This window comes from Drosophila sulfurigaster, chromosome 2R (assembly GCF_023558435.1).
Source record: "Drosophila sulfurigaster albostrigata strain 15112-1811.04 chromosome 2R, ASM2355843v2, whole genome shotgun sequence".
Classification (NCBI taxonomy): Eukaryota; Metazoa; Arthropoda; class Insecta; order Diptera; family Drosophilidae; genus Drosophila; species Drosophila sulfurigaster.
Window position 1 is genome coordinate 15,903,047 of NC_084882.1, and position 12,596 is coordinate 15,915,642.

Here is a 12,596-nt window from a genome sequence, read left to right on the forward strand (position 1 = left end):
GAAAAACGTCTCGTAGAAAGTTCTGCTGAAAAGGGTGTCAAGCGTTGCAAGCCACTGAACCACATAAAAGCAGTAAGAACATTAATTATTTCAAGCTTTACTTAGTTTTGTTTATTTATTAAACTATTTTGTAGTTGTTGTTGTTGTTGTGATTTTGTATTTTTTTTGCTGTTTAAGTTTTGTTTTCTTTATGCATTTGTAATTTGGTTCTAAAGAACGAGTTACTCGCACAGCTCTGAGCGTTGCATTCATTTTGATTCAGTTTTGTTTTGGGCCGTTGGTCTATATAAGTAGTATATATGTATTATATAGTATGAATATTAAATTTTAAGTACTGCAATTAGTTAGTTAAGTTTGTTAAGCTATTAACTAGTTTTGATTCTTAAGAAAAATTTTTAGCACAGAGATTTCAGTTATATAAAATTGTGATGACCATGGAAAAGCATTTTGGAGACACATCGAGAAAGCGCCAGTGCAACAATGATCAAAATTATATAGTATGTTATATTATATATATGTGTATATATTTGCATTAAAGATATTTCAAAAATTTGTTGAAGTAGATTTTGAAAAAATGTCCGTGCTTATTAAATGTAGTAAAAGAATTGGGCGCTATTTGATGTGCTTGCAGAGATGGAAACGCATCCATTTGAGCGCCTTGTCGCCAATGGCCTCCACTTTGGGTGAGCTGGACAAGCGATGGCATCCGGCGCAATTCGATGGGGATGGGTAGCTATTATCGTTGGGCACGCTATGGCTGCCGCACAGCGGCTGCATCAGTTCGGGATTCAATGTATTGTTTTTCGTTTTCTCCGCATGTCCAGGTCAAATGTCGCCAGCACTGTCCCAACGTAGATCATCCGCCTCATGGGTGAGATAACGACCAAGCCCGACTTGGGTCTCGAGATTGCGCAGATCGCGATAGGTTTGCTTGTCCTGCAGCCAATAGTGCATGAGACTCTTGTCGCAAGTATAACGCTTCCGTTGCTTCACTTGCAACAGATTGTTGATGAGGTCAATGGCTGCAAAAGATTCTCTAATTAATATATAGTTCTCTTCAAAATGTAAATACACTTTTGTTACCATTTGAGGAGATCTCCTTCCAGGGATTGGGCGGATACATGAACGCCGCATTCTGAATCTGATCGTTGATGTCCTCTTCCTCGTTGAAGGGAAATGTGCCACTCAGACTCACATAGATGATGACACCAACGCTCCACATGTCCAGCGAGCGATTGTAGCCCTTGTTGCGCAACACTTCCGGTGCCAAATACGCAGGAGTACCCACCACAGAGCGTCGAAAGGATTTCTCGCCAATGATGCGCGCATAACCAAAATCACAGAGTTTTACCTGCGGAAATTCGGCATCCGAGGAGAGCAATACATTCTCCGGCTTCAGATCGCAGTGCACAATGTTCTGAGAGTGCAGATACTTGAGCGCAATTAGGATTTGTGTGATCAAAAATTTGGTGACACGTTCGCTGAGACGGCCACGCGAATGCGAGAGTATCATCTCCAGCATGTCGCCCTTGAGCTTCTCCATCACCACAAAGATGCGTTCGGGTGTCTCGAACATTCGCTCCAGATTCACAACGCCACAGTGCGTGATGTTCTGCAGTATGGCCACCTCGTTCTTCAGCTGCGCCTCCTGTTTGGTGGGAAAGCGCAGCTTGTCAATCACCTTGATGGCCACCTCACGCTTGGTCTTCTTGTGCACTCCGCCGTAGACGACGCCAAACTGTCCGGAGCCCAGCACTTCGTCGGGAAAGATTTGATACAGCTGACCCATGTCCTGGACTTGCTCCTCAGATTCGCAGCATTCTGTATATAACAAGAAACAATAATTTTTTTATAGTAATTAAATCCACAATTATTTTTTAAGAAAATCAAATAAATAAAACTTTAAACTTAGAACGATTTCACAGATTATGATTTTAATGTTTAAGTATTGGTGGTTTTACTTTGGAAAAGATAACACTAAGACAAATTGTTGTTCAAAAAATTAATACCTACTCAAAAATGATAAGTATTCATCATTTTATATTACTTTGTTCGTAAGGTAAATTTAAATAAATTTCGATATTAACGATAGAACTACTCTTTTGTTTTAATATTTATTCACTTTCATTTTCGTTTAATACTACTTGTTTAATAAATCCGCAGAAATCTTAATTTAATATATTCTTTTGAACAAAAACTTAAAAATAATGTTTACCCAAATTACTTTGTTTCTCTCATTTATTTATAAAATGGTCTAAAACTGGTTTAATTTTTCAAAAGGAACATCTAAAGAAAAATATACTTAGTTACTTATAAGCTTCAAAATCAAAGGAATGATTACTAATCCTAATTTCGATATCTATACAATATTGATGGATTAGTATAGCGGAGGAGGATATCATAATGGCTTGACTTACGTGTGTTGGTCACATGCATATAGGCTTGGCGTATGCTCGTCTCCCAGCTCTTGGCGATGTCGGTGCCAATGCCGCTGTCCGGCGGCGGCAGACGCACCGCCTGATCTTCACCCAGCTGCGGATCCTGGCCCACATAGTAGCTGAGATTCGCGGTGCACAGTTCGAAGCAATAGTTGCTATCCACGCGCGGATCACGATGCGTCTCAATCGACAGCAGATCCGCCAGCGGTAGTTCCTTGTGGTATTTGCTGCCCTGCTCCGAGATGAAGAGCGTTATGGTCTTGGAGTCCAAACGCCAATAGTAACGCTTGAGTGCCTTGTCCAGCGATGTGTAATGCACCAGCCAGCCCTCCTTCAGAGCTTGGCCACCGCGTTTCTTGGTGTGCTTAACCGACTGCACGATGCGCATGAGGGGAATGTTGGCGCTGGGCGAGGAGGATGATGATGATTGCGATTGCTCCGACTGGCCATCGCTGGATTTGGTGTCACTACGCGCACTATTCTCATCCGCCATGCCGCCATTTACCAGCTCGGGCGGTGAGTTCTGGGCATTGGTTAAAGCTTTTGGTGCCTCACGTGGCCGCCCGGCTACCAGATTTGTACCTTGTGTCAAGGCTTTTTGGTTGTGGTATGCTTGTGGCGACGGTCCGTCCTCAAAGTCACTGTCATCGAACTCTTCGCGAAAGAAATTGTCGCGATCCTTGCGCGGCGTGCCATCGCTAATCTCCGCCTGCAGCTGACTCAGCTGCGCCTCGCCCGTGCAATCCTGCGGCACCTTGTCCATGCACTTCTTGTGAGTATTGTACTGGCAGTCGCGACATTGCAGCCCCTGCTTAAACAGTCCCTTCAGAAGTTTCTTGCACAGCTGGCACACCGTCGGAATGCCATAGGTGTGCACCATGAAGGTGTGTGGTATGCGGAGCGTGGTGAGGCCGTTGCGACTGCTCGCCGAGTGAGTTCGTTGATGGCGTCCCGTGTAGCCGGGTATATTCTATGCATAGACATAGACAAAATAGAGAAATAATTAACTTGGATATTCAACGGAAAACAAAAAGATTTATAGATGAACTACATGTGTCTACAATGAGTAATAATTTTACGGGTATTTAACTAAATGAGGGAAACTTTCTACGAAAACAAGTTTTGCTAATGCTAAACTAACGTTAATGCCAAAATTTAATTTTAAGCATAATGCTTAAATGTTTTGTTGAGCGAAAATTATTTCATTCATAATTAAAAAACTTCAGTTTCTTTTTAGCTAATTTGTAAAAATGAAATTGTGAAATAAGAGCTAATAATTGCATTTTAAATGTGATATTTAAAAAGGTTCAATTCATTTTTAATTATTACAAACTACTCAAATTATAGCTAAAGCAGCCCAAAGGCTGAAGTATAAATTTAAACAAAAATCACTGTCTCTACATTTTCTAAATCAAATTCAAATTTAGCTTCAAAAATTTGCAACACAATTAGTTTTAATGCCGTCGAGTCGTATACGTCATATTCTATCAAGTATCCCACTACGAGTATTTCAAATAATGTTTTAATTGCAGTTAAAAATGGTTCAAATAAAAGTCAAGGTAAAGCAATTAAGCTGTTTGCAAGTTTATTTAAATAGCGAAAATAATACAATAAAAAAGAGTAGAAAAATAAATAAATCAATGAGCTAATTAAGTACAATGCGCAAAAATACTCGTAGCTAGACCCGTTCACCATTTTAATACTAATAACTAACTAACTAGCTAACGTTCAGAGAGATTCTATGTATAGTATATGTGTGTGTGTCTTAGTTTTTAATAATATCATTCATAAGGTCCGACATGCGTTTTACCAGTGAAGTGCTTGAGTCATTGCGACCCGTTGACTCCTCGTTGGACACCAGCGACTGCTGTGAGCTACCGGATGGGCTGCGGGGTGGATGCAATGTGAACGAGCGTCGTGATGTGGCATCACTCGAGCGGTTGCAGTTGTTTGGTATTTTCACCACGCATCGCTTGTGATAGTTCTGACCGCAGCCTGTGATGGAAGCGGTTGTATGGTTGGGATTAAACACATACGACCACAAGCGAGTTACAAGTTAGTTTTTATGACACTGTGTGTGTTTGTGTGTGTGTGTGTGTGTGTGTGTGAGGGTGTGTGGTTGTGAATGTGAATGTATCTACATACCATCGCATTTGAGTCCTTGACGCACCAGACCAAACAGCATTTCACCGCAGAAATCACAGAATGTGGGCGCCTTGTAGGAATGCACGTTGAGGCTGTGCGGCTTCAGTGTTGGCATTTCCGACGTCGGATATAGTATGGCTATGGATGATGATTTGTGTATTGGTAAATGACATTTCTCAAAATGGCCAACTCTTAAGAATACTGGGATACTCACGACTGGCTGTTAATACAATTTCCACCAATGTCTCATCCACAACTTCCGCTGCGGAATTGATGATGTGCAGCACATTCGGCGTGCTATAGTCGTGAATGAAGAGCAGTATGCGTTCTGACAGATATGTCAGTCCACTGTCCGGTATCTGAAAGCACAATACACACAATACACGATAAAATATAGTTTGTTAGTGACGCCAATGTTACGATATTCAACTTGTAGATAAATGTTCGCATTTCATATGCTTTGCTTTGCTTTGCTTCATTTAACGCTCATTTTGCATACGCTGAACAATGTTATCAGAGAGCTATCATATCATATCTTAATTGATTCTGCGATAAGATTCTATAGATATTGGATAGTCTGCTAACAATATTTACCAAATGTCACATTGATATCAATTAAGTTATGTGCAATCAATGTCGTTGCTTACTATGCGAACTTTTTAATGCTCTAAAAAGTGACATAAGTGAGGAGTTCTTTTCTTTAATAAAGAAGATATTATAAAGCTTGTTTCTAGTAATTATTATTTTATTTTTTAATTAGATACTTTGTTTGCCATCGAAATGAAACATAAGAAATATATAAGATCTGTTTTATATTTCATTTTTAAGCATTAACATTATTTTAAAACATAAATCACAATTTTTTCTATCAGTCTTAAATTGATTTTATAACAATTAAGATAATTTTGTAGTCTTTGGTGTTAAGGATATACTTATTTGTATGCCACAATTCTAGTTACCAATTGAGTCGCATAGTAAGCGTAGCCCGTTTGTTTGTTGAGGACATTGAAAATTGATACTGGTGTCTGCGGAAGCAGCTGTCGAAGCTCAACTAAGCTGCCACAAAGGCCACAGAACGTGCCACTGACACGCCGGGTGGAAACAACGTTGCCTGATTCGGGACAATCAAGCAGAAGGAGGTTTAGCTAAGGCAGCGTAGGAAGAGGAGGAGAAGGAGGAGGAGGAGTTAACAGCTAGTGTCGCAGCTGCCAGTTGGTTAATTGAATTGGTCATGGCTAACTACGCACCACAGAAATGTCTCTCTGTCTCTCTGTCTATATCTCCGATGTATGCAACTCGGACTTACTTAATGAAATTAAGCAATTATTGTGCGCACATAAATTTATTAGGTACTCACACGTGCGCATCAAGATCCACACACAAACACATACACACATAGCCACACTAGCAAACATTGAAGTCCTTTGGGGGAGAAGATGGACTAACGATGGACTGTGTTGACTTGACCGCGTTCCGCTTGCGCGGATTGTGAAAATATTGACACTCTACTCTGGCTGTAACCTTTGCATAATTAAGGCGACAGATGGTGACCCATTTAAAGGGGGGCGGTGGGGTTAAGGACTCACCTTGGTGTTGATGAAATCGCATGCCAAATCCTTGAGCGATTTGAGTGTCAATGCATTCGCTGGCACACAGACGGCATCGCGCACGCTGCCGAATTGAAAGAGGAACGTCACCTCGGGTCCCTCCATGATGACGGGCACGCTGCCAACGCCGCTGCCAGCGCCGCTGCCGCCGCCGTTGCTGTTACTGTGATGTGAATGTCTTTGGGCCACGATTGCGTTTTCACGATGTCCGGTTGTCCCCGTATTAACGGGGGCTCTCCGGCCACAATGTTCTCAATAAAAATATTCCGTCTTCAACTCGAGCAGCGTTTGCTCCTCTTCCTTCGTCCTTTTTTTTTGCACAGCTGCTGCCAGCTACTTGATGGCTTCGCAAAATGCCAAGGACGAAATAACTTTGTACTGTTTATTTTTTTTGTGTTTACGGCTCTTATTGTTGTTATTGCTTTGCTCTCTTTCTCTCCCTCTCTCTCTCTCAGTGGACGTTTTAATGCAAGTTTTGCGGTTTGGCTTCGGATTTAGTATTGTGCGGCGGGTTGCGGTTTATTATTATTATTATTATTACTGCTTGGCTTGGCGCAGTCAGTCGCGGTTTATAATCAGCGCCTTTTTCCCAGACAGCCGGCCATTTACGGGTTGTAAAAATATCTGGAAAATAAATAAAATGATTTTAAATAAAGCATTGTTTTGGTTTAGTTTTGTGTTGACTATTTTATGGCGTCCATCAAATGTTTGCTGTATTTATTGCAAACAATACAAAGGATTTTATTGTCCTTTGTCAGAAAGTCGATGCACCATATAACAGGTTAATAAAAACGAAATCGAGCCACTGACAAAAGCAATTAAATACGCGTCTGTTGAATGAAAATGAAATTAAAGTCCGCTCTACTTGATTGATTTTAAAGTGCAGCTAAAAAATAAATAAATTGTATTAAAAGTCAAGTGGTTTGTCCAATAATTAATAGAAATATAATACTATTAAATAATAAAAATCCAATTTACTTCCAATACAAATAAGCTTAAAGATAAACAGTAGCATATTAAGTATACGCAACTCCTACAAAATACATTAAAAGTTGAACAGAAACTATTTCGAAAATTGTGACTAATCACAACTAATCAGAGTAGATGGAATTAATGTATGCCAATAAATTAGAAACTTATTCACTTATCAAGAGTGAACACCACATGAAGCCAATTGTTAATTAATGCCTCTATCATCATTATTCATTATCCGTAATTATCTGATGAAGTGCAAACGCAAATACTATATACATACGTATATTAAGCTAGCATTAGTTCACTTGAAAGCTTTTACACAAAATCTAAAGATTTAGTAAGTTAGGTCATGGAGCGTGTCTCTCAAACAATGGAGCTATAAATATTGAGTGCGCGTGCATTCAAAAGTCAATTTCATAATGCCGTATCGGAGGAGTGTATTCAAATTTATTCACATTAGAGAGAAAAAGGTAATTGGGTTTATTAAAAAAAACCGGTTGCTAATTGTTGGCCTGACATATAAGAGACAACGAGAATATTATTCCAGCAGCCTGCACAAATAATATACATAGATATATACTCAACACAGCAACAGTAGCAGCAGCAGCTAATGTGAAAGAAATTCAATTTAATTAAACAAGAAATAAAGGGCTTAAAGGAAAATTTGTTAGATATTGGGACCAAAAAACAATTAGTGTAAGCGGAGCGAAAATATGTTGGGGCCACCAGCTGGGAAAAGAATGCAGAGAGCAGTGGAGAGTGGAGAGGGGTGAGGGAGTTAAGTACATACAAAATACATGCATACTTTCTTAACACATACACACGCAAACATACATATATGTAGATGAGTGAGTGTGAGAAAGTGCGTGTGTATTTAGAAGACAACAAGCCAAAGTCAAAGAAATGAAAGCCAAGTCAAGAAAGAGACTCAAGCGAGTGGCAGACAAGCAACTTTCTAAATTTTTAAGTAGGTGTATGGTATGGACAGTAAAGTTGTTGTTGTTGTTGCTGTGTTGTTGTTGTTCTGTCACTGCTTCCTCTTCTTCTTCGTCTTCATCATCTTCTTCTTGTGGGTCTTGTTGCTGTGGCGAGAGACGCCAGAGGGATGGATAAACGCGTAGGAACCAAAAGCGAGTGCCAAGTGCGTTTTGTATTTCAATTGAAGCTGCTGGACGCTGAAGTTTTTGGTCGAAACACTTGAAGTGTCTGAAAGAATTTTTTGAGCAGCAAATGACGCAGCACTGAGCCAAAAGCCAATTCTGGCATTTTACACACACGCGCTAAACACTCACATACACTCACACACACACACACACACACACACAGCTGAGATACAGCATTAAATCTTATTGGTATCCATGAGATACAAGCAGCTTTGTGAATTTTGACATTTACATAACACAGAGCAACAGCTGCCCTACAAGAATCTTTCAATTATGATTATAGATTACTACTCAATATATGTATATGGAGTACACTGCTATAGTAACTTGTGATCCGCATTTGAATTTTTCACTTGTATTTAGTGGCAGCAGCATCATCAAATGGATGCCAAACTGACGCATTGTGACTAACCCGTTATGACGTTGTCTCTTGGTGTTCTTGCTATTTCTATTCGTTGCAATTTGATGTAGTTGTTGCTGCTACTGTTGTTGCCATTGTCGCCGCGGCACGTTCTGAGTTAACTAAGCCAAAAGAGCAACTGACTTGGCCAACTGACTGAAAATGCGACACTAGCAGCAACAGCAGCAGCAGCAACGGCAGCAGCAGTGGCAAAAGCAAACTCAAAACCCGTTTTACTACACACAACTACAGAGAGTCAGAACGGTAGAGAGAGTGGACGTGATAGAGAGAGAACGAGAGCTAGTGTGTGTAAGTGTGACTGTGTGGTTGTGTCTATGTGTGTGTGTACCATGAACCAAAGCATTCGACCCAGCCACAACACTTCGCTCCGCTTGGCCCCTCTCTTAGTCTATGGCCCCATCGGTTTATAGCTCTTCGCCCCATAATATTCGCCTGTTTGTTTGTTTCCTTTGTTTGGATTGTTGTAACGACCGTTGCCGCTGCTTCAGTTGCTTCAGTTGCTGTTGCTATTGCTGAGCCACCGCCAACGTCACCGCCTTCTTCTGCTTGGCGCTGCGCTGCCTTAAAATTATCCAGCAACATTTGCTGTGGTTGTGTTTGCCGCTTCAATTTTGCACTCACTCGTCGTCGTATTCGTTGTCGTTGTCGTATTCTCTTTTGTTCAACGCCCTTTCATATGCGCCCATTTTCTTTGGCTGTCATTGTCAAGGCCTTGCGAAAAACTACCTGTGGTGGCTGATAAGCGATTTTCATTGTACTATAACACCACATTTTCAGTTGTGTGTGTGTGTCTAGAGATGCACACGTGCCGGAAAATCATTTTCAATTGTTGTTTTCCTATCTGCCTTGTTTAAAGCGCACACCAAAAGAATAGGGATTTCTTTTTGTTAAATTGAAAATATTCACTTGAAATTTAATAATGCTAAAGTAGCTGAGAATCACTTCGCAAATATATACTATTAAATTTCCTGTCTTATTTTCCTTAAAGGCTTGGCTAATTCTACTTCATTACATTTTCAACGTTTTCCCACTTAATAATTAATAGTCTGCTCTTAGGAGTTTCAGCAAATTAATTTTGTAATGCAATTAGAAATGGGTCAAAAAAGAAAATCTCTAAGCCAAGTATCCGATATAGTATACTCTTCATTTGTTGTTTTGATTTTGAAGTTTGTTAATATTTGTACTAATTTTGTATATTTTTTTCTATTGCTGCTCAGGGTATTTCACAGCCACCTTTTATAAAATACACAACCTTATCATCGCAATACGTAAATCTCACTCAATAATAATGTCCATTATTTATTTTTATTCGCATAATTGAGAGAAATGCGCAAAACTAAGCTGGGGACAATGCCATTTGGAAATTCGTAAGTTGCTCAGAGCTATTCACAGGTTATTATTATTATTATTAGTTATTACATTTTTTGTACATCTATCCTTTGTTAAGCCAAAGGACTCTGAATGGTTTTCGTCTGTCTGTATAGTATGAATAGTTAGTAGTCTATCCCCGAAGTCCAGCTCTCGCACATGTTTATTTATTTATTGGAATATTATTAGATTTTCATTTCGCAGTAAAGCTAAAATAGAACGGCGAACAGCAAAATAAAATGCAAATAATAAATAGCTAAATACTTAGAAGGCATAAAACGTCGGCTGGCTGATAAGGCGACAGTCAAACAGTCAAACAGCGGGCAGCAGGGCACATGGCAATGGCATCATCATCGATAGATAATTAGCAAGGTGATAATGGGGCCACTGAGAGTGAGATGCTGCTGATGCTGAAGCTGAAGCTGATGCTACTGCTGATGCCACGACAAGTTCAAATTCCAATGTGGGTGGAGACAAAACAGCAACAGCAACAACAACAGCAACGACAACGGCAGCGACAAGGGCCAAAAAAGCCATTAGAGTAAATCGACCCAAATGGGCGGCGAGGATAAGCGGACGATTGGGTGACCGGGATGAATGGGATATATAGTAGAGACTGACTGAACTCATAAATCCATTTCAGAGTGCTGAGAATGGGGCGTCGTGCCGCGGCGGGTGGAATTCATGTCAAGTATACGCCAGGCTGACGCACTGGTCATAAATACCAAGGCCAAGGAATAACTTGAACGTGTTTTCTTTATTTGTTTGTCTTACTAGCCACGCTCCCACTTGTACATTGTGGATGAGCAGACAAACGGACAGATGGACTAAACGACTGACGGACTTGATGGAGATGTGTGTTAGAACAGCGCCTTGAAGGCAGACAAACATTTATATTGGGCAACAACAACAAATGTCTAATAAAATGACACATTGTACTCGCAGTCGTATGCAGACTCAGAACTTAAAGGGAGATAGAGATAGAGAGAGAGGGAGAGGGAGACAGCTCATCTCAGCGGCAGAAACAATAACAGAATAATGGAAAAACAATAACAAAAACCTGCCTTATAAAGTCAGCAAAGTCAGCTCATCTCTGTGTATGTTTTTGTTATTTTAATCGCTTGGCTTTCTTTAGTTGCTTTCGCTTTTTTTTATTTTGTGGTATTATTTTTTCAAATTTTATTTTGGCAAAATAACATTGTGTTTTTGATGTGATTATATGAGTGTTGAAAAGCTCAAAGTAAAATTGTAGCATCGACTGCAATTTGTGTTGTCAAAAGTATGTGTATAAATAATGTATGTACTTGTTGTACACTTGTAGCGTATTTCTTGCAATTAATTTGAATAATTAATATGCATTGCCAGCACACACACACACACACACACACATACACTGGGATATAGAGCAAACGAGCGAGAAAGAGACACAAACGACACACCTTCACTCGTGGCCCATTTCGTCAGGCGCTTTTTCCTTCGAATTTTTAATTTTTTTCTTTCTTTTTTTTCTTTTTTTTGTGCTAGTGTCAACGCGACCGTTGTGGCAGCATCGCTTCGCTTCACGTCCGTGTTTCGCGTCGTTAGGCGCTCACGTTGTTTGGCCCCACTGTGCACAGTGTGGTCGCCGCAGCTAACGAGGATAATTCGCACGTTTGTACTTTGGCTCGTTTGCCGCGCAACTGATACAAAAACTGAAACCGAACGCCATCAAAAACCCAAAAGCATCAGTTCACATCACAACTCGGAGCAACACACCAACAACAAACAACATTTGCTCGCTATTCTCACATATTCTCACTTCTCACTTCGCACTTTTGCTTCAGTTTCCGCTCTGCTCTACTGTGCTCTGCTCAGCTCGCTCGTGGCTCAGTGTTGCTCCCAAAAGCCGTCAGACGGCAGAGAAGAGAGCGTACAATATATTCGTATATATGGTATTGTGGCATTTGTTGTTTATGTTGACGCAATGCTTACGATTTCAATATTCCAGTATGGCAATGCGAGTGTAGTAATAGTCCCACCGACCACCTTCTTGACGCATTTCCTTAATTGCAACTTTTGCTGTTTATTTATAACATTTGCGATTACGTTGTACACTCTTCTGGTGGCTTTGGCAATTTACCTTTTGTTTACGTCGTCGGCATTCAATAGCCGCCAAATTCGATTACGAGCTTTCACAGGTGTCTTCGGAGTTGTAAGCAAAAGAGAGCGGCGCATGTGTGGGAAAAAAAAAGAGAACGAGAGAGAGCAAACGTGTCTAAGAGAGTGCAGTTAACAGAGTTGTCAGGGCAGATAACGAATAAAAATAATAATTTGAAAAATGTCTTTTATATTCTTTTAAATTTATTTTATTTTTATTTTTTAAAATATTATAATATTATTTCACATTATTTCGAATGTGTAAAAGTGAAATTGTTATCTCCGACATTTTGTCGTCTCATTAGCCTTAAAGAGTTTCAGAGCTTGCTTTCCTACTATTAAG

At 40.1% G+C, this 12,596-nt stretch overlaps 1 protein-coding gene across 1 annotated transcript; it reads right to left on the bottom strand.

Moving 5' to 3' along the window:
- Positions 1 to 66: 66 nt before the first annotated feature.
- On the bottom strand, positions 67 to 11,804 carry LOC133836450 (serine/threonine-protein kinase D1). The gene is made up of 8 exons (XM_062266948.1): positions 11,557 to 11,804; positions 6,170 to 6,814; positions 4,798 to 4,942; positions 4,584 to 4,721; positions 4,249 to 4,433; positions 2,418 to 3,408; positions 1,084 to 1,821; positions 67 to 1,022 (listed from the first exon to the last, which is right to left on the bottom strand). The coding sequence occupies exons 2-8, from the start codon at positions 6,293 to 6,295 to the stop codon at positions 826 to 828; spliced, it is 2,520 nt and encodes an 839-aa protein (XP_062122932.1). The 5' UTR covers positions 6,296 to 6,814; positions 11,557 to 11,804; the 3' UTR covers positions 67 to 825.
- Between the last annotated feature and the right edge of the window lie 792 nt (positions 11,805 to 12,596).

What these genes read in the sequence shown, in the direction of transcription:
- LOC133836450 (XM_062266948.1), bottom strand. Translation starts at nt 6,295, where the DNA reads ATGGAGGGACCCGAGGTGACGTTCCTCTTTCAATTCGGCAGCGTGCGC. An exon ending in TATGCATGTGACCAACACAC is followed by an intron (nt 1,822 to 2,417) that starts GTAAGTCAAGCC and finishes TGTTATATACAG; the next exon opens with AATGCTGCGAATCTGAGGAG. An exon ending in GAAGGAGATCTCCTCAAATG is followed by an intron (nt 1,023 to 1,083) that starts GTAACAAAAGTG and finishes AATCTTTTGCAG; the next exon opens with CCATTGACCTCATCAACAAT.